At 35.3% G+C, this 22,343-nt stretch overlaps 1 protein-coding gene across 4 annotated transcripts in view; it reads right to left on the minus strand.

The window, feature by feature from the left end:
* The window catches only part of LOC120769547 (protein sax-3), a 289,146-nt gene that overhangs the window by 121,734 nt on the left and 145,069 nt on the right, over nucleotides 1-22,343 (minus strand). The window contains exon 1 of one of the 4 annotated variants that reach the window (XM_040096592.1): nucleotides 21,446-21,978. The exons of the other annotated variants lie outside the window; for them this stretch is intronic. Within the exon in view, the coding sequence (XP_039952526.1) occupies nucleotides 21,446-21,668 (223 nt within the window). The 5' untranslated portion in view covers nucleotides 21,669-21,978. Of the gene's footprint in view, nucleotides 1-21,445; nucleotides 21,979-22,343 lie in introns of those variants that run through there. 4 annotated transcript variants of the gene reach the window in all.

Here is a 22,343-nt window from a genome sequence, read left to right on the forward strand (position 1 = left end):
CATGTGTTTTTTGTTCCTTTCAACGTTTTTCTGTGCGCTGTTTGTTGTTGCTTTCGGTTTTTGTATGTGAAAAAGTGATGAGTTGATATTTCTTGATTCTTATGTTGACTTGATTACTAATTGATTCAGCATGATTTGGTATAAATTAAGTTGACGTGGAGGAGTAGACACTCAGGGCACGCTGGAACACGTTTAGCTTGCTACTTCGAAGCGTCACTGAAAGACAGCAGAGGAACAAAAACACAGTCATACAAAGCAAATGTGTTTTTGAATTTAAATAATTTTTTTTATCCCATTTTCCGCTCACACACCTTCAGTGCGGCTTTGGAAGTCTGCTTGATGGTGCTTGATGTGTGTACATATGTACATATGTATTTATGTGCGAGTGTGCGTGATATTCTTTTTCGTCTAAAATGCTTGGCATAAGTATTATTATTAGGCGAAAGGTAATATCACTTAATTAGAATTCATTTCATTTCAAGCATCATGCTCACGAGTATGTATGTATGTATGTATGTGTGTGTTAACGTACCCATGTTCTTTAGAATGCCTGTGCCTTTTATAGACAAAATCTTGTAGATTTTTGGTAAGCAGGATTGTATGTATTGGAAAAAAATTTGTAGTTGGTGTTTCCAAATATTTTTTTATTCTACATACAAAGCATTATGAACATATATTAGGGTGTGTCGAAATAAGCCAAACTTTTTTCGCGCCATAAAATTTCCTCTCAAATCTATGATATATTTTTATAGATCTGTCTAAAATCCAATTTTTAGAGAACCAAGCAAACACAAATTTTTATTTTGACCCGTCCTACTGTTTATACATACATATGTACATATATCGGTGTTTCTAAATATTTTTTTGTCTTCTACAAAAATACATGCCGTATGGACACATAATGTATTTACATGCATTATGAACATTTATTAGGGTGAGTCAAAAAAACGTATATTTTTCTATTGTTTCTAAATGGTTTTTAATCCACAAAAACATGCAATATGGACATATATTTGGGTGGTTAAAAATAAGAATATTTTTTCTCGGCTTAATGCTTAAATTTCCTATCAAATCTATGAAATGATTTTTTTTTTCAAATAGCTGGATTAGAATTATTCTGTTTAATAAGTAAAAACTGTAAATTAGAGAACCTTTCCTTTACAATTAAGAGCTCATACTTGGGGAAATTTCCAAAGAGGTGTCTAAAATCCTATTTTTCAGATGACCAGAGCAAAAAAAATATTGGTTTTTACCCACTCTAATGTATGTATATATTTATTTTTTTCTGATTTGCCAACATTTTTGAACCCACATCAAGGCGACTTCACTCGAACATAGACTTAGGCAAACATACATATATACTAACATTATATTATATTCGTCATGCACATACATACATATGTGTTACTTATATCTATACTAGGGTGGTTGAAAAATAATTATTATTTTTTCACTTTATACTCTGAAAAAGTGGTTGGTAGTCACCTAAAAATAATTCTCTACCAGTATGAGCACATAATATTAATAGGAAAGTCCACGCTTTTCAGTTTCCTTTTCATTATTGGAAAGAAAAAATCATACCTCAGTATCTACTATATGAAAAAAATTGTCACTTATATTTTTATTCAAAGTATACATCTGAACGAAAGTTCTATAAAAATTTTTCACAAGCCCATTTCCATAATTTTTTTTTTCAAATAGTAGAGTACCTCTCAATTAATATTAAGACCATTTACTTGGAGAGAATTTCTCCTAGGTGCCTACTAGCCACTTTTTCGAAGTATAAAAATTAAAAAAAAACTTATTTAGTGCCACCCTAACCTTTTCATACCAACCAACCCAACCATTCTTACCTACGCAACATTTTCGGTAGGCGTTGCTAACATTTTAATTGAGTTGTGTTGTTTACTTGCCACTCAACATTTAGTTGATTTTTTCTATTAATTTAATTTCTGTACTTTTTAATGTTTTAATTACCGAAATACATTTTACACGCCTCGCGTGTAATCAACACACGCTTGTAGTAATATAATTATAAAAATTGTTATTAGAAAAGAATTGAAAAAGAAATAATAAAAATTAAAAAAAATTATAAAAAATAAAATAAAAATAAAAAATTAAGAAAAAAGTCGAATGAAGAAATCATTGACAGCGTCGTGATGTGTAGCGCAATTTGTTGGAAGCTTTTGAAAAAAACCGTTTGATTGGATGCTCAACTGCGCTCACGTTTTGTTCGCATACACTACTTCTTTGTTGTTGTTACCACCAAAATAAATGGGCAATCAATTAACACTATTGTAATAAGATACGAGGACGTGACGCGTTGCCGCGATTTTATAGGCTTTAATTCAAAGTATCTAAGTAAACTTTTGGTGGGGGACACGAAATAAATTGTTTAATGCAAATATATTTCAAAGCTACAAGGCTGGCTAATAGCACTTTGGAAGGAAATAAATATCGACAATTTAGGAATTGTAACAGTTGTGAATATTGTAGAGATCGCTTAGAAGCGAACTATCGCAATTTCGAGCCATAAAATTAGCGCTGGGAGCGGTTTAGGGACAAACAAGATTTCCATATTAAAATTTAGATCATATTAAAATTTACTGCAGACGAATTTTTGAACTTAGAATATAATAAAAAAAATAACGCAAGTAGTTATTAGTAATATTATTAAGATTTTAAGTAACAGCTTTCGGGTGGAAGCTTTATAACGAAAGCTTGTTAATGAAGCTTTTGAGTGAAAACTTTATAGTGCATATTTTTGGTAAAATTTTGAATGTGCAGCTTTTTTAGTAAAAGCTTTATAGTGAACATTTTTAGTGAAAGCTTCATTTAAGGGAAAATTTTCTAGTGAAAGCTGAGAAAAAGTCTTAAACAGAACTTATAATATAAAAAAACTATCAAATATAACATAAATAAGCTTTCAAGTGAAAGCTTCAAAGGGAAGCTTTTTAATAAATGCTTTATTTTTATAGTGAAGGTTATTCTTAAAAGCTTTATAGATACAATTTTTAGTGAAAGCTTCACAGTGAAGATTTTAAGAGAAAGCTTTCTATTAAGAAAAAGTCTTTATAGAACTTTAAATATAAAAAAACCACGCATGTTGTCAAATTTAATATAATTTAGATTTCAAGTGAAAGCTGTATAGTGAAGCTTTTAAGTGTTAGCTTTCAAGTAAAAGCTCACGACAAGTGAATTTGCACCCCACATTACATAAAATATATGATATATATGTATATTAATCTCATCAGATTACCATTTGAAAAACATCGAAAAACTGAAAACCTGTTTGTTTAGTAGTTAAATATAAGTTTTTGCATATTCTAAGATTTATCGGAAGTTCGTATCTTCTTTAAAAGACAAAGGTTTGAGATCTGGAAAAGTTAAGCAGACTACAAAATGATACAACCTAGTCGCGAAAGCTTAAAAAGTCTCAAAATAAACAAATTATATCTATCTCTTTATCGTGAAATTATAAATATGTAATCAGAGAAAGATAAGGATAAATTTACATTTAAAGAAAAGAAGAGTATTATTCTGAAGAAGATATAAAAATTCATTTGAAAGATACTGAAAACTAAAAAAAGGTAAACAAACGTAAACCACAAATAGGTAGCCAGATGCTGTTTGGAAAAGCTTTTTAAGCGCGTGCTTCTACTGAACACACATCAATGATTTATTTACACATTCAAACAACAAAAAATGTGATTTTACTGTTGTTGTTAACTGTATGCTGACTGACGCGCCTAGTGTCGTTTTCGATTGATGTCATTTTCTTTTCTATAAACAATTTGCCTGCCGTAGACTAAATATACACGCACACAGGCACATATACAAACACACTCACACATACATAAATACAATTTATAGTACTCCTTTTTATTTTGTTTATTTACACGCATTTCGTATGTAAATATTTAAATTGACTGCTCATCAAAGTGAATGGCCTGGCTGTTGGCCGCGCGCATGTGTACGCAGTGCATTGATGTTGCATGCCACATGAGTAATTCAATCTGGCTCATAAAAATTGTAATGTTTCGTTGGCTCCAATTTGCAGCAACACCACACGCACGCACATACATGTGGCGCTGCAAGGCGAGTCAGGAAGCCGCTGATGCAGTTAGTCATTTAGTCAACTAATTGTTGTTATGACTTTTGAAGTAAATTTCCGTCTATTTGCGTGGCACAATAAACAAAATGTCAATGCAACGGCAGTAATAGTAGCTGAAAAGCACAAAACAACAACAAAAAGTGTATAGAGTTGGCAGCGCACTCGATTACATTGAGCCAGGACAGTCATCAATCAGCAAAGCACTTTTTCAAGGCACAGACACACATGCATATAACTATACACATACGTACACACATACATATGTATGTATATGCAAATATGTTGCAAGTACGCTGCAACGCTGCCTCGGCTTATTGAAATGCTGCATAGACCTCATAAACAAGAAAATCTCATATCGGAAAAGATTGGACCAAGTCACTCGCTGTAATGAATTGCGCTTGCAACAAGTGAAGCGGCATCAAAGGCAGCTCAATTGCAGCTGCCCACTGAAGATTCTTTTCTACCTGCCAACACACTGGCATTTTTCCGTATTAACCACCAATGCCTTTCCACTTCCTCGGGCCCTTTTCCTCAGTCGCTGCAGCCCAACGCAGCGTTGCTATTTTAAGCCGCATATTGCATATATGTATTTGCCTCGTTAGCCGTGGCATGCAGCACTGTGTGGCAGGCTGGAATTTTCCAATCCGCAGATTATGGCATGTCACACACATGCCACAAGTGGCATGCAGCTGACTACCTGCCGCATGCATATTCGCTAGCTGCCTTCTAAGCGTCGGTCTGCTGGCTCGCTAAGGCAAAAGTATCTCGCTTCTCTAAGTGTGTGTGTTTGTGTGCTCACTTTTATGGCATTCATGGCAGTGCTCCTCAAGTGGTCTCATATTACAGTTTTAGTAAAAATTTAATAAATTCTACATAAATGAGCGCGGTGACCAAATTTGGTTAAATGCTTTTTGGTTATGCGACGATTTTGAAGTGGCAGTGGCAGCGGCTGCGGCGGAAACATGAGCTAACGGCCATGCAATATGAGTGCAGAAAACCTTAATGCTCACAAGACGATATGTGAACGTTGCACTTCCGTGTTGCATGCCACAAATGCGAGTGAAGTTTCGGCGAGTTGAGCAGTAATGACAAAGGACGCATTTTAAGCGGCATATTTAGTGACTATTACATAAAATCGGAAAGCCTTTTAGAACCATAAGCCGATTGAAAAGTCTTGCTAAAGTATTATATGTTTCAATAAAGGACTCTTTAAATAACTAATCAATTTAGAAGTAGAACAGGCGCCTTAAAAAATTACTTATTTTAAGCGTAGCATGTAATGCTTAAAACTTTCAGCTTTTATAATCATGAAAGCTCTTAAAACTCGTTTTGTAATTTTAAAAGCTTTTATCTTGCAAAAGTTGTAAAAAATCGGTTACCAAAACTGCTAAATTTATAAATAACACTGAAATCAGAAGCTTTCATAATCATGAAAGCTCCGAAAAATTTGGACCTTCTTTTTACAAATGCTTTACAAAAACTTAATGGTTATCAAAAATTTACTTTATAAGTTGCATATATTGCCTCAACTTAAAAGCTTTCATGCTCATGGAAGCTTTTAAAAATCTTCCTGTAATTTTAATAGCTTTAGACTTGTTGTATCTGAATTTCTTACACAAAAAAAAGCTTAATCCAAAGTAATTCATTTTCGTATGAAAGCTTTCACAAAAGCTTGGCAATAAAAAAAATCACAGACACAAAAGAAATATAATAAATCATTAAAAGCTTTTGTAATGCTCAAACTTTTTCGCAGAGGCTGTGAAAGCTTTTGAAGACGTTATTTATATTAATTGAATTAAACATAAAAGCTGTGCGTTAAAAAAATCAGTACAAAAAAGTTCTAAGAAACTTAGTAAGACAAAACTCTTCTTCATTTACATACATATGTAATAAGTGTTTTTCATATAACCAATATTCTTCGTTTTCTTTTATACAAATGTAAAGCCTTAAGGCTTTTGTAATTTTTAGAAAGCTTTAAAGAGCTTTACTGCTTACTTTTGCACATATTGTTAAAATTTGTAATAAAGTAAAATTAATTATTTTTTAAGTTTAAGCTGTAAATTGCTTAACGATTTTAAAGCTAAAGCGTTTGGAGCACTTTTGAAAGCTTTCATAGAGCTTTTTCTTGTGTTTACACCCTAAGAAATGAATGGTGTTCTCTATGCGAATATGTGAATTAAGTGTAAGCTATTGCTTAACGATTTTAAAGCTAAAGCTTTTGATATATTTTCCAAAGCTTCCTAGGAGCTTTTTCAAGTATTTGTAAACTATTTCAAGTATCCGAACTAAGACAGTTTTTATACATTCATAATTAATTCGAGTTCAATGCTGATAAGCCAAGTCTGGCATCGATTCTTTTCGTTTTCGTTATTTTTGCCACAAGCTACCGATCCGCTAAAGAGCTTTGAAAACGGTCGTTTCAAGTGAAAAATGTCGCATTACCAATATGAAGAGCACTTAGCGCTGCAACGATTTAAGATATGGTAAGAACCTGCCAAAGCCACAACAACAAATTAAGCTGCCTTAACAGATAGCGGAAACAACAACAACAGCAACATGCGAAGAAGAGCGCAGCAACGTTAAGTATGGAGTAATACGAAGAAGTGAAGCGAATTTTTATGGTTACGCAGTCGCAACTAGTTGAAGCGATATGCACACAACAACAACAACAAGAAAAACAACAACGGCTTGAGCGCGACCGGCAAATGACCACTTCAGCGCTTTTTAGTTAAAGCAGCGATAAACCAGATACAGTTTCAAGTGGTTTTAATAGTATAACGCTGTGTGTTGTTGTAAGTGTGTGGCAAGTGGTGCATCATTTGGATTTACGCGCACTGCATGCCACAGACAAATAAAAATGCAAACATAAATATATTGCAAGATCAAGTTGAGCCTACCTACTTGCCACACTGCTGCTGCGCTGCCGGCTGCCAAACTGCTTATCACACAAGTGGCGTCTGCAACGAACCCCAGCCCAGCCGAAGCAACGTGGTAGTAACGAGGCAACATATTGTTGCAAGTTGTAGTAGTTGCTACGACTGGCAGCAGCAGCAATTGCTGTCAGTGTAGGTTGACATTCATTTAGATTTATGGTAGATTTCACATAAAGCAACCGTGCAACAAGCAGCAGGCAAGCAAGCAATCCAAAGCCGTATCGCGCGGCAAGTGGACATGTTGCACGTTAGCCAAGCGGCAGCAGCAATTTAACATACCAGCAATTCAACACCTCAACACAGCCTGTGCATGGTTCAATGATTGCTGCAGCAGATTGTTGCTAGTTGGTGCTTGTGGCACTTGCCACATGACAGCTACAGTCTGGCCAGCTCGCCTGCCGACCAGGCGACTGTCTGGAGTACATGGTTAGCGGCATGTCGGACGCATGTTTGCAACTATTACGCGCTGGCATGCGCGCACACACACACACGCACATGGAATACACCAATTGTCCACATATTGTTGCAAATAGAAGCTACTAAATTTCGAGGCATGCTGCTAAATGTTGCACGCAACAAATATTTGCGCACGGCAGCTTAGGTGTGCAAGTGTGACATTGCAGTGTTGCATTATTGCGTCTGTTTTGCTATAGTTGTTGTTGTTGCTTTATTAAATTTAATTCCAAAGCGCGATATTAGATGTCAAGCATTGATAAAAGGCTTAAGGCAAGCGCGACAGGAAATCAGCAACACTTGATCTCTTTCGTTTGCGTGCGAATGTGTATGTGTGTGTGTGTTTGAGAGTCAAGTGCAGCAGCATGCAACAGCAGGGTTCATATAAAACTAAGAGTGCCTGCTTGGAGGACGCTAAGTGCTCAACGCTTGCTCATGATGTGGTATTCATACATATATGCCTGTGTATATGTATGTATGCGCACGTGTGTGCGTTGCAGCACTTGTTTACTCCGAAGTGCATTTGAGTGCACATTTCCTTTTTCGATTTGAAGATTCTTTAAATTTGCAAATATTAAATTTCATCTCCAATGCGATAAGATTGCAAACGACATAAGCTATATGAGAATTCGATCGTAAATATTTACTTAGGCAACAAGCCGATACGCTGGGAATAATTGAATGAAATGTATGTTGCATACTCGTGCATACACATGCATATGTACATATGTATATGTACGCATAATTGAAAATTATGAATGTGGAGGTGAAAAAAGCTATTAAACAAATTTTTAAGAGTAAAATGGGTTTTCAACAACCAGTTTGCAACTAGTTATATTGCAACTACTTTCGTAACTAGTTACAAAAATACAATAAATTTACAAAAATTTTGAATAATTAATATTAGAGTTTGTTTAAAATTGTAAACTATAACTTCTCAACTAGTTTCAATGTAATGCTTTTTGTAACCAGTTGCAAAATATTTTTAAAATAATACTAAAATTTAAACTATGCATTATTTCTTATATTTCAGTATAGTTCAATTATGGTTAACATTATTTTAACCAAATTTGCTCAACTAGTGACACGGTAATGTTTTACTTAACTAGTTAACAACTAGTTACAATTTTTTTCTTCTTACGTAATAATTTATTTTATTAACTCTGCTATTGAATTCAGCGCTTGTAATTTGTAGTTCAACATTAATTTTCAATATTGTAGACACTTAAGTGGCAAACCATGCGCAGAAGATTCTTAAAAATTGATACTTCTTAACAATATTGCGACCTGTTTATTTATAAAAATTAATTCATAATTATTATAGTTACAAAGCGCGGCACTATGCCTTAGATATGAACTTCATACCTTACTTGACCTATGCTCGAAGCAGAAGGTGCTCAAAATACCCCAAACTGCACTCAAGGGTTAAGTGTTAATATGCATATTAGGCTGTTCAGTGACTCAAGCGCTTCTTCAAATACTACACAGCTGCATAATAAAAACACTGTATGCATGAATAAACCTCCCAACCACTACATGCCACATCGCCACTTAGATGCTTATCATTGCAATGCAAATTTCGCCTGATGACGGCTACACAGGTCAAGATGAGTGCGCTTTATTATACACATTAAGTGTAAAAAATAAAATACGAAAATAAGTGCAACACTTGCCACGCGTAAAACAATTCATTTGTTGCGAAGAAAAAAATGTGGCATGCAACGCGGAAGCGTTTCGCGGCTACGCACTAAAGTAGGAGTGTAAAAGCAGAGAGAGAGACAGCAAAGTGGGCGTTGAAATTTGATGCAGGTGAGAAGTGAAAAAAGCGTTTTTGTGCATATGCCCACTGAGTGACGTTGGCCGGCAGTTGCATACAGCAGCCTAACCCAAGTAGCGGCAGCCAAGGTTATGTTAGGCGGACCAGACTAATAGTTGGCGCGGAAAATTTTCACATTTCCATAATATGTTCAAGGCTTGTCCACAATATTATGTGCATACGTAGATGTTGCAAGCATAAGCAACTGCTTGCCACGCTTGATTCGCAACGTCAGCGTTGTGTTGCATGCACATGTACACAAAAACATAAATATGTGTGAATATATGTATATACATAAATACACCAACTGACCATGCAACACTATGTGGCAAGTTGTTATTTGCATATGCATAGGTGTTTTCACGACGCTGCTGCTGCACCACAATTCGCCTGGCTTTATAGCTGTAAATTTTAAATGTATTTTTTGCAGATTTGCTGGCTTCTTGCCACTTTTTGTAGCTTGCAACCTGCAATATTTTATTTTATTTACATAGAAACTTCAATAATAATTTCGTCTAAATGCGCTGTGTCATGCTGGGCTAAGCTGCTGGCCGCCAGCGCTGTTGACCAGCCCCAGCACAACAACAACACCAACAAAAACAAGCGCGTAGAAATTTATTAGCTATCATCTTTTGCGGCGCGTCGCGCACAAGTAATTAAAATTTGTTATTGTTGTAGTTGGTTTTTATTGTTGTATGCAGACAGTTGCAGCAGAGTTAGTGTGCCTCACCGCTTTTATGTGAAGAAAATTGTGGAAAAACAGGAAGCACGCGTTGTGGCCAGTTTTTCGCCAATTTGCATTTATTGCTGTTGTTTTTGTTGCCTTAATGCGGGATTATTTTCTTGCAATTATTGATTTTAGCTTTTTATTAATATTATTTGTGCCTCGTTTTCTTCTTTTCTTATGCAAATTCAATGCTTATATGCACAATAATGCCTTCTTTTGCTACCCCTGAATGCTTGCAACATACTAGCTGCGTCACTTCTCAACGGCTTCTAAGCAAAGTTGCGCCTGTTAATTGAAATATGTATGCCACAAGCCAGCGTGTGTATGTGCTATGTCTTCATTCTTATTGTTTTTGATTTCATAGCTGGCGGCTGCTAATTCGTTGGAAGATTAATTACACACCACCAAGCAAATACGAAGTTGCAAGCAAACACTCACACATATGCAACTGCCAATGCGCAGTGTTGCAGCCACATCCGTGCAGTGTTTAGCCCTGCCATGCAAATCCCAAAGCAAATCAATGCACTTTCGGCTAACCTTTTTCAATGTTTATAGCTTTTCTGATTTTCCAACTTCTCTTTCTCAGCCGATTTTCTACGCTTGCAGCTGTGTTCGTGTGGTTGTAGTTGAAGGTAGTTGCGGCTCAGAATGACTGTAGGCCTTCGAAAATTAATTTCATGTTCTCAAGCGCATTTTTCTTCAATTTTTGCCTTTTTCTTTTTAGTTATGGCTTGGGAAGCAGACAGGAAGTCCTGCGGCATATTTGCATAGTTAGTGCAACAACGCTCGTTTTGGGTTGAAACATGGAGAATTTTACGGTAAATTTTGGTTTTAATTAAAATAAAGAAGTGGTTATATGTATGTCGTATGTATGTGTTACTTGTAATATACATACATATGTATAATATACATATGTTTGTGGCATGAATTTCGAAAGTGTGAAATTCCATCCAATCTCCGCTTTTCAAATTTCACCGTTTGGAGCGCGAACGATAAGCAAATAATTTGTTATAAAGGGTCAAAATATTGTATATATCTTCATATTCTTCTCTTCTCTTCTTTTATATCTAATCTCCCTGCTACATAGCAAATTTTCTCAAAACTGTACAACAACCTTTATTTCTTCTTGCGGTTCTAATTTTTGAGCCCAAAAATGTGTGGAAAATTATTGATTTTTTAATAAACTAGAACTTGTGCTTAATGGAACAAAAAAGGGTTTAAATTATTTTTTTTTTCAACATTTTTTAACTAGTATTTTTGGAAGCATTTTTGGAAGCATTTTTGTAACTAGTTTGTAATTAGTTCAAAATTAATTAAAATTATTTAAATATTATAGAATTTGATTAAAATTAATTTTTTTCAATATTTTTGAACTAGACCTTTTGAAAGTATTTTAATAACTAGTTTGTTACCAGTATACAATTAAAAAAATTTGTTTTATTTTTAAAATATTTGATTTCTGAATTGTTTTTAAAGAATTTCAACATAAATTGGGAATGTTTTTTACATATTTATATATACATATGTATGTATGTATGTATATTATTTTTTATTAACAATTTTTATAGTTTTTGTCACATTTTTTATTTATTTTTGTTCAATTTTTATTTAAACTTGGCCTTAAATTAAAAAACTTGTGTTTAGTTGAACAAACAAATGTTTTTTTAATATATTTTAAACAGTTTTGAACTAGGCCATTTTAAAGTATTTAGGTAACTAGTTTGCAACTAGTTCAAATATAAATAAAATTATTGAAATAGTGGAATTTTTGTATTCTTAATTGAATTTAAGATATTTCAATACTTATTTTAAGATTTTTGGAAATATTCAAAAAGATTTATAAATAAAATATATATGATTTGTCATAAAAACTGTGAGTTTTTTGCTTGAGTTTTAATTTTAAATTAAACCGTTTTACTACAAAACTCTGTCAAAGCGTTTAATTTGATTAAATTTTCGAAAATTTAATTTTTTGTTTAACTAGTTATATACTAGTCCTTATGTAACTAGTTTGAATATCATAGAAAATTTTGTGCTCGACATTTATTGTGTTATAATTCATGTCTTCAAAAATTTTTGCAGTACTTCATATGCTTAAAAAGCCTGTTTTGATAACTGCTTTGTTGTAAAGGTTGCATTTCCAGCTCTTGGAACTAGTTTAAAACTATCTAAATCGCTCGAAAAATGCAGTTTATAACAAACCCAGTCGGAATTGTACCATTAAATGAGCTATTGTATATAAATTCTTCCAACCTAATTTCTTTTGAACTAGTTAGTAACTAGTTACTAATGTTTTATTATTTTTTTGTTTGATAAAGCACGCCAAATTTTTTTAAAATTAATTTGTTTTGGCCTCAATGAAAACATTGACGCAAAAATTTACCATGACTTGTACTTCTTTACACGTTTGCCAAACTTTACTTCGCGTAACTAGTCGTGTACTGCTTACAATGTAGATGAAGTCTACTTTTTAACTCTAAAACACTCAGACTTTATTAGTGGTATTCACAAGGGTATTACTGATAACTGACTGCAACAAAACTTTATGTCTATAAATACATATCCACATTATTTATATACATACATACATAAGCTATATAGTCCATTGGTACCTCAAACATAATGCTAAGGCACTGCAGTTGCCCCTAGAGAGTGCGTGTTTCAGAGTAATCGTCGTTTAAACGCTTATTAAATGCCTTTTAAAAAATATGATAAGCCATCGCCGAACAAGCCAGACTTGAGGTTGTAATTAACAACAACAAGAATGATTAAAACACTCAAGCAATAAAAAATAAAAATAAATTAAAAATCAAAACGAAATTATTTTTGAGGACAAAAAAGCAATGTTGCACGCAATGCCCAAGTATATACATACTTATATACATACATATGTATGTATGTGTGTATGCAACTGAATGTGATAGCCGAACCTGATACAACACGCCAGCGTATGTACACATCTATTGTTGTTGTTGCTGCTGTTGCAGCTGATTGTTGTCATTTGCTAGGGCAACGTGTCGCAACATAAGCGCTGGCTGGAGTCTGCGGTGCTCCAGCCAATGGCTTCGTGTTGTCATTTATCTCGCTACTACTGTTGCTGCTGTTGTTGTACGTGCAATTTCCGCTGTTTACCGTGGCGTGGCGCTGTTTTTTCAAACGCTCTATCGCACGTGATCGCCTTCAGTGTTGGCTGGCTGTGACTGCTGCGCGCCTACAGCCGTCGCGGCCGATGCAGTTGTTGTTGTTGGCGTTGTTCAATTCTTAACAGGCGTTGACGTGCGCCAAGTGTGACACGCAATCCAATAAATCGCACATAATTTTCCATGCAACACCTTCACACGCACACGCATACAACGGTAGCAATTGTGTTGGAATTGCCAGCTTGCAACGTATGCAATTATTTCGAAATTTAAGTAAATTGCAAGTAAAGTAAGCATCATTTTTGGGTTATTTGAAGCCTTATTACAACTGGTCAAAAAACAACTAGTTTGAAACTAGATCCTGATATCGAAAATTGAATTGGCTAACACATAATTTTAAGAAATTATAAAAATATTAGAAGCTTTTAATTAACTAGTCCTTTATCGACTACTTTGAAACTAGTTCGTAACTACTCGTTCCAAAAAATCATTTTGAATCAGAATGCATGAATTTGAACATTTCCTCTAACAGAAATATAAAATACGCCACTTTCCTGCAGGATACTTGTAGTTGCCAACGGTCAGAGGCTGCATGTGAACGGGTTTGCGTCACCCAACACACATTATTTTCCAACATTGTGAGCTGTATATACCATTTGGCAGCAACTACCACCAACTCACTGCCACCCATGCGTTAGTTGTCACTGTTGCAGCAAGTGCAAGTTGTCATTAAAAATGAAATAAATAAAAATAAAAAGCGAGTAAATCCCTGTACGCGCTGGGCAATAATAAAAATTATCTAGCGCTAAACGACACGCATGTTTGTAGATATGCGCCGCTACGTGCGCCCAACAGCCACCCCGCTTAAACGCCAACTATAACGAGTGCTAAAGCCTTGTTGCAAGTGCCACTATCAGCAAAGCAGATCCTTGTTTGCGTCACTGGGGGAAACTGCGTGCTTATTTCAAAGCAACAACAATCACCACGAATGCAGCAAACAACCACTAGCAACAACAACAAGCCCGTTACGTTGTGCGCATAAGCTAACTTGCAACGCCTGTGTCCTTGTAACAAAAAAGGGTAATGTCACCCGTGGGACCATTTGTCTTGTTGCCGTGCTGCTAAGAGTCGGTGTTACCAGCGCCACTACTTGCCACACGCTGTGCTGCACACACTTTTTTGTAACGCTTGTTTGTTGTTGTTGGTGTTTTATAACAATTTTTTGCTTAGCCGCTTGCAACTTTTAACTGCAACAATTGCAAAAGCAATTCATAGCCACCATTTGTCGTACAACTAACTGTTACAAGCTAGCCCAGCCAGCCATGCAACAAATAGTGTGTGTGTGCGTATATGTGGCAGTGGCAGCTAGTAGTGATAGTGCAATATGTATGCGAACAAGAACAAGCGTCAGCCTCAAGAGACCGTTTTGATGAGTTATATGGAAGCGGCGATGCGGCATGCAACTAAAGTGGGGCGCATAGAAAAAATGGACGCAGAAGAATAAAAAATTGCACAAAACTAGCAACAATGTGCGCAATTGCCACCTTTCTTCACAGTCAGCAGAAGAAAATAATAACAACAACAACAAAAAACAACAACAATAAAGAATGCAGGCGAACTGCTGCTCAAGGCTGCCGCGTGTGCGCTGTGCGCTTGTAACCTCATGCCTACATTTGTTCACAGGTCAACGTGGCACCCAGCGCGCCTGTCTGTAGGTACTCTCCGTTAATGTTGCAACACAATTTGTATGCCGCTGCCGCGCTGCTATTGCAGCCCACTATTTATTATTATATACTTCTGCGAATTTTCGCTTATTTGAATTGCTATTCCACATATTTTTTGTTGTTTTTGTTGTTGGCATCCTTCAGCCGTTCGGCTTTAATGCGCTTTTTATTTTCAATTTTGCTGCTGCCAACTTTTTTATTAGTTATTGCCAGCATCTGTGCGCGCGCTCATAGCTCAAACTATGCCCAGGCACTCACACACACATACATACATTTATATGTTTATGTATTTGTAGTTGTAGCCGTCAAATTACGTCTGAAAGTAGGTCATTTTTGGTAGGCAATTTTCTCGCTGCTCTCCACCAGCCGCGCTGCATGTGTGTTTTGCCGCATGTGTAGGTGTGTTTGCATGTGTGTTGCAAGTACAACTAATCTTCCATGCGAATCTGAGCAGGCAATTTTCACAACACAAATTGTTTTAGAATGCATATTTGGATGTGAAATTAGCGTAGTTGCTTATGTACTGTGTCTGTCTGTTAGAGCAAATTGTGCTGCCTAATTTGTAGGTGATTGCATATGGAATTTAATTTTGCAGCGCGCAATTGTTATTGGCTTCGAGAGCGCTGCGAACGAAGTGGCGCGGATGTGTAGAAATATGAGTTATAGTATTCTTTGTGCTAACCAAAATGTTTCTACAAGATAATTACTTAGACTGGCAACCTTTTTATTGAAATTATTTATGTAGCGCTGAGAAGCTTAACATTCACTTGCAGAAATCCTTCAAGCTAACAGTCCAAAAGTAATGTAGCAAGAGCAAGTGAAGCATTTTTGTGGAAGCTTTTGAGCTAAAGCTGTGATGTTAGCTTTAGTATCTTTCAAAATAATTTTTAAAATAAAAAATGAATTATAATATTGTAGACTTCCATTACTTTTGCTTATTACTTCCTTTTTTCCACAACACCCTAATAATTAAAATGTGTTCAAGACCTATCTTTAAGTTTTCATATTCGAAGAAAAACGATCCACCGTGGAATCAGAGTAGAGCTTGAAAGTGAGACATTAAAGCGCTGTGATTCTCTGCTTACTATGCTCTTAATATGTATTTTAGCTTGCCTTACTTTTTTAACATTTAAAACAATGCAAAACATTCGTTCTATTCACTCTTCTACTTTCTTCTTTATTAGCGTAAACTACCTTACACGGTTATAGCCGAAGGAGGATGGAGTCAAGTGTAAAAGTTCACGTAAGTAAGGAAAGTTCTCTGAGCGCCATTTACTTGAGTGTGGCCAGCAACGATTATTTTTCATATGGCTCAAGCAGGACTTCTGGTCTTAGACCAAATATCCTCTGGGTAGCCAAAAAACATCCGTTTGAAGGCGAACTAACGTGAGAAGGCGAAAAATCCCTACCCAAGGGTTCTGGGCTTGGGACACGCCACGTATAAAAACCCACTATGAAAAGATTATTCACTCTTTCTGTTTAGAAAAGTATACCATAACTATGTTAAGATCTTATATGGTATAATACCTCGAAATATGTGTGAGCAGCTTCTTCTACCAAAAATATGTCTTCGATTCGCCACTTCTCTGCTTACTAAGTTTAGGCGGCGCTCTCATATCGTATACTATACAGAATGTAAGTGAATATTATATAGTAATAATAAATTAGTAGCAAAAAATTATGCCAGTTTTGGTTCGATTCACTATTTTCCATATCTTTGCCACTCAAGAGCAAACTTCGAAAAATCTAAAACCACTTCAAGGCTGTTCGAGATAAATGAAGCACCGACAGTTCGATCGTAAAATTATTGTAGATAATTAAAGGAGTTGAAGATGCTTTTGAAACAGCGAGTTACCCAGAAAGGTTAGCTCTTGTATGATAACAACTTTTTTATAGAAATGTAGAAATTAGTATTTACACTCCATAATATTACCGATTTTGATTATGACAGCGTTCAAGTAGCTTCAAAAATGGTTAGATTGGTTACTAAACTAGATAATAATGTTAAAAAACTGTGAAATGGGTTATCTTATAACAGATTTTAAATTATGTTTCATACTATTTAATGATAAAACATTTTTCCTAACAAATTTCATCACTATTATTATCTCAAATGAATAGGCAAACGAGCTGGCCAGCTTGGGGAATTGTGTCTTCCGCTACTCCAGGCCTTAGCTTTTTCAAAAAGACCCGACTTCTAGGAAGAAAGGCTTCAGCTCCCCTAAAAAACTTCCACCTCTAGGAAAAAGGAAGCTTAGTAACATTATACTTATCATCACAGGACCTTCAGGTAATTGGTAAAAGTGGAGTTGGCAGAATGCAGAGCATGCGCAGTGAATGATGTTAACATTATATATGCGAATGACCTGCCTTCAGTTGTATAAGACGGGACATAATCTACTGCTCCAACTTAGGAGATTTTGGCGGTGGAACAGAATCAGGTATTTTACCAAATCCACTGATTTGCGGTATAAGGCTTAATTTGATTAACTCGTGGGAGCACAATGGGACTAAAATGTTGACCTAACTACGGACTTATGATGTCTTTATTACGCTTTATGGATAGAAGAGATCCTCTATCGCCTTTTATTTGTTTCTTTCGTCAATGAAGTGACTGTTTTGACCACAATTTGTGTACTGAAATTAGTATTCGATGGCTGGGGATAGAACTATCAAAGTATCTACTAGGGCTGTAAATGTATCTAATTGGTTATATTAGGCTACATTGAAGCTATAATCCCACGTGCATTCCTTATAACATACAAGGGTTTAAAAGGTATTTATTTTGACTTTGATCAATCAGTTTGTATGGCAGCTATATGCTATAGGGATCTGATCCAAATAGTCTCTTCGGAACTTGAAGTCTTAACTTAGGTAAACCACCATGCTCAATTTAGTGGAGCTAAAATAGTTTTCAATAAAAAGGCTTGATTTCGAAGGCCAGTTTGTATGGCAGGTATGTGCTCTAATAGTCCCAAAAAATAGGTGATTCCGACAAATAAGCAGCTTCTTGGGGAGAAAAGAACTTGTACAAAATTTCAGATCAAAAACTCAAAAATTCCAGGACTGTGTAAACGTAACAAAACTGCAAACGTAGCAATAACTGCTTCTACACTGGATAATGAGGACTGGAGACCTCTTATACAAAATTTTTTGAAGAGAAGTGGTGAAATTCCTTTATTAACTTGAAAAATCATTCCAAAAGTTCTTGCAACATATAAAAATAAGATTTAAGTACCATCAAAGACCAACTCTAAATTTAACTAGAAGTCAGAAATCTCAGTTTAAAGGCACTCAGCTGGTAGTTTACTTCATGTCGCTTTATGTTAGGAGCTTTCTGCCACTTGTGTTGTAAGTACATGCAGTTTAAACTCTCTATATACATATATGTATATATGTATGTAGACTATTCGTGTTGTTGCGCATAGAGCACTTAACATTTTGACTTAACACCTCCCAAAGGTATGATAAAGGCAATCTAAAGTGGTAGGGAGCACAAAAAGCAGGAGCACTAACGGTAAAAGACAACAAAATGATATATAAGCAACGCTATGCTTATAGAAAATATGGAAAATCTAGTTTAAACCAACGAGGGTAGGGGAAAATGCTTAAGATGAGTTACACACACACCCACACACAGCTACATACAGCACCTATACACTTAGAGTTATATTCATGTAACGTTTTATCATCAATAAACAGTGTTATTAAATATTGCTGATGATTTAATGCCGCACAAACAGCAACAAAAATAATGAAAACAAAAATAATAACAACAAAAACATTAGGAGCACATAAAATTTGGACTTATATAAATCTAAGTTAAGTCAGTGCAAGCTTTACAAAAGTTCAGCCGCACTAATTGTGCGGCAATAGCTGGTGGGATTTATGAAAAAAGCAACAACAACGAAATCATTATTTTGGATGTCTATCTATATATATCTATCTCTCACTCTATATGTATATATACATACATATATACAATATATACATTCACAATGAGAATTGAAATAACAAAAACAACTCCGTGAACTTAATCAACGTGCTACTAGTGGCAACCGGCAGCAAGCAACAACAACCTCAAAGTCAGTCGCCGTTAAGCCGGCAAATGATGAGCCATTGACATTCTGAACTGAAGCGAATGCAAACACATGCACATAAATAATAATAAATCTTGCTGGCGCTCCACAGCGCGCCTACAGATGTACAACGCTTGATATCTACAGTGGCTCCAAGCCAAAGTCGGACACCGTAGAGAAAAATGTTGCTTCCTAAAAATATTTAAACCAAAGCAGTTAGGAAAAAAGGTAAAATATTTTTTCAATTACTTATTTATTTCAGTTCCAAAATATATAAACAAAACATATAAATTAATTCAGTATTATAGAATATTCTACTAAAACATCAAATAAGAGCAAATTCAATGCACAAGCCAAACTCGGACAGTGGCAACTATCCTCTAAATAAATGCAACTCTGTCAAAGAATTGCAACCAACTTCAAGTAGAGTGTTTGGCTGACTAACGGGAATTCCCTGATAGTTTTTTTAATATATATATAGTTGGAATTACGATTTGTGATTTAAAAATGTCTAGGCAAAGAGGCCAAACCAGTATTGAATTCAGAAAGTTGGTTATTAAGCATTCCAACGATGGAAAATCCGTGCGTGAAATTGCGGAAATTGTTGACAGAAGTCGTTCTACTGTCCACGATATAATTAAGCGCTTCAAAACCAACAAACAAGTGGAAAACAAGCTTAAAGCTGCACACAACAAGATTTTTACAGATGCAGATAAACGATACCTGTTGCGAAAGGTTAAAGATAATCCTTTCCTTAGCGCACCAAAGTTAGCTGTTATAGCTGAAAATGAGTTGGGGAAGAAATCTAGTGCATCTACTATTAGAAATCTACTTCATGAAGCTGATCTAAATAGTAGAAAGGCCCGACAAAAGCCGTTGATCAGCAAACGAAATCAGACCATCCGATTAAAATTTGCAAAAGAACATGAAAATAAGGATTTTTCGTTCTGGAAAAATGTTATGTTTACTGACGAAAGTAAATTTAATATTTTTGGCTCCGATGGAAAACCATATGTTTGGCGGAAACCAAATGAGGAGCTGCAACTGCGCAATCTGAGACCAACTGTTAAACATGGTGGCGGATCGGTAATGGTTTGGGGTTCATTTTCGGCTTCTGGACCAGGGTCTTTCCATTTTATTGAAGGAATAATGAATCAGAATGACTATCTTAACATTTTAAGAGAAAATTTACCAAAAAGTCTTAAAAAATTGGATCTCAGTGATAATTGGTATTTCTATCAAGACAATGATCCAAAGCACAAGGCCTACAAAGTGCGTTCTTGGTTACTTTATAATTGCCCCCATGTTCTGGAAACGCCACCCCAAAGTCCAGATATTAATCCGATCGAAAATTTATGGGACTATCTTAACACAAAAATTCGACAGCATTCCGTATCAAGCAAAAACGATTTGAAATCTATCTTATTACAAGAATGGGAAAAAATCGAACCTAGTTTTTGCGAAAAATTAGTTAAATCAATGCCTAACCGGCTCAAAATGGTTATTAAAAATAAAGGTCTTCATACAAAATATTAGTTTTTAAAATATATATCGAAATTTCAAAAAACTTGTTGACTGTCCGAGTTTGGCTTGTGCATTGAATTTGCTCTTATTTGATGTTTTAGTAGAATATTTTATAATACTGAATTAATTTATATGTTTTGTTTATATATTTTGGAACTGAAATAAATAAGTAATTGAAAAAATATTTTACCTTTTTTCCTAACTGCTTTGGTTTAAATATTTTTAGGAAGCAACAAATTTTTCTACGGTGTCCGACTTTGGCTTGGAGCCACTGTATTTATAGATATCTGTGACAAAATGCAGACGGACAGACACGCAACGCTGTATTTGTATGTTATTTACATATGTATGTATGTATGTGTGTGTATGGGGTTGTGATTGTGCAACGAACTGTGTGCGCCAACTGATAGCGCGCACAAGTCACAGGCGACGCAGCGGCAACAACGAAATTTAAGGAAGTAGCAGAAACACACAAACGACATTTAAAGCAGGAAAAAAGACAACAACCACGCCTCCTTGCAACAAATTTATATGCACACACACACATACACAGGATATTTTGGTGAATTTGTCGTTTAGCTGGCCGGAAAATGCGTTGTGGCAAGTAAAGTGCGTGCCACAACGCAGCCTAATGTTGCAAGTAGCTACGTTAATGCCACAATTTATTTTTGGTTTTTGCTGTCTTGGGACTTTTGCTGCAAGCGCGCAGGTTTTTCGATTTTTTCTCTGTTTTTTCTCTGTGTTTCTTTCTATTTTCCCCTTTTTCGCTTCTTTTATTCTTTTTTTTCCTAATTTTTCTTTATTTTCCATTTTTTTGCAATTTTTTTTTCTTCTCTTTTTCCTGTTTTCTAATTTTTTCCCCTTTTTTTCTAATTTCGTTTTCAACTTTTTCTGTATTTTCTGTATTTTTTTGGTTCTTTGTGTGGCAAACTTACCCTTAAGCGCTGCAACATGCTGCATTCCAGCTAAACCGCTGTCGTCGACCATTAGCAGCAGCAACAACATCAGCGCGCCACGCATTAGCAGCGATGACGCAGCATTTGTATGTATTTTTAGCATTGGCTGTGTGGCGACAGTTGTCCGCTGGCGTCGCCGTTGCTGTCGTTGCCACTCCGCAGCCAACGCATGTGGCGTATTGCCGTCGGCTCTTTGTTGCATTTTATTTGAAACTTGTAAACTGCAGTGCAAACACAAGTGTGTGTTGTTGCAAATCCTTTGTTGCTTGTTCGTTTCCACTCAATATTTGATTTGCGCGATTTTGATTTATAATTCTATTCACTTTTTCTTTTGTTTTTGTATTTTGCACTTGGCTGGCGTCCAGCTGCAGGCGCTCACTGGCTGCCAATAAAACACTTGTTCTTTGTCAGTTTGATTTTTTCTTGTTGCAATTGTAGCTGTTGGCCTATAACTGCATGTGAGTGCCACGGTTTAGCATTTCAGCGAACTAGCGTTGATTTGTTGCAAGTGTGAATTGCTGTTGTAACAATGTGGCTTTAATTTGTGGCACTTTGCTTAATTTTTTTTGTTTAAATCATATTTTTTGTATATTTTGTGGTAAAATTTCAATGTATTGGGATATTTTATTAATTATGCTTCAGCTCAATTTAATTTTGCATTAATTTATTATTATTTTTATTTCAAAACTTTAACTTCCATTTTTTTAATATATTTTTGCTTAAAAATTTTGTTTGTTACACTTTTCAATGTCAGAAATTCCAGTTAGTCGTTTTTATACTAAAACTTTGTGTTTATTTTTGTGTTATGTGTTTAATAAATTACACAATTTCACTTAAGTCTAATAATATGACCACTGGTTGCCAATCTGTAATGATT

This window comes from Bactrocera tryoni, chromosome 2 (assembly GCF_016617805.1).
Source record: "Bactrocera tryoni isolate S06 chromosome 2, CSIRO_BtryS06_freeze2, whole genome shotgun sequence".
In the NCBI taxonomy this organism is placed as follows: domain Eukaryota; kingdom Metazoa; phylum Arthropoda; class Insecta; order Diptera; family Tephritidae; genus Bactrocera; species Bactrocera tryoni.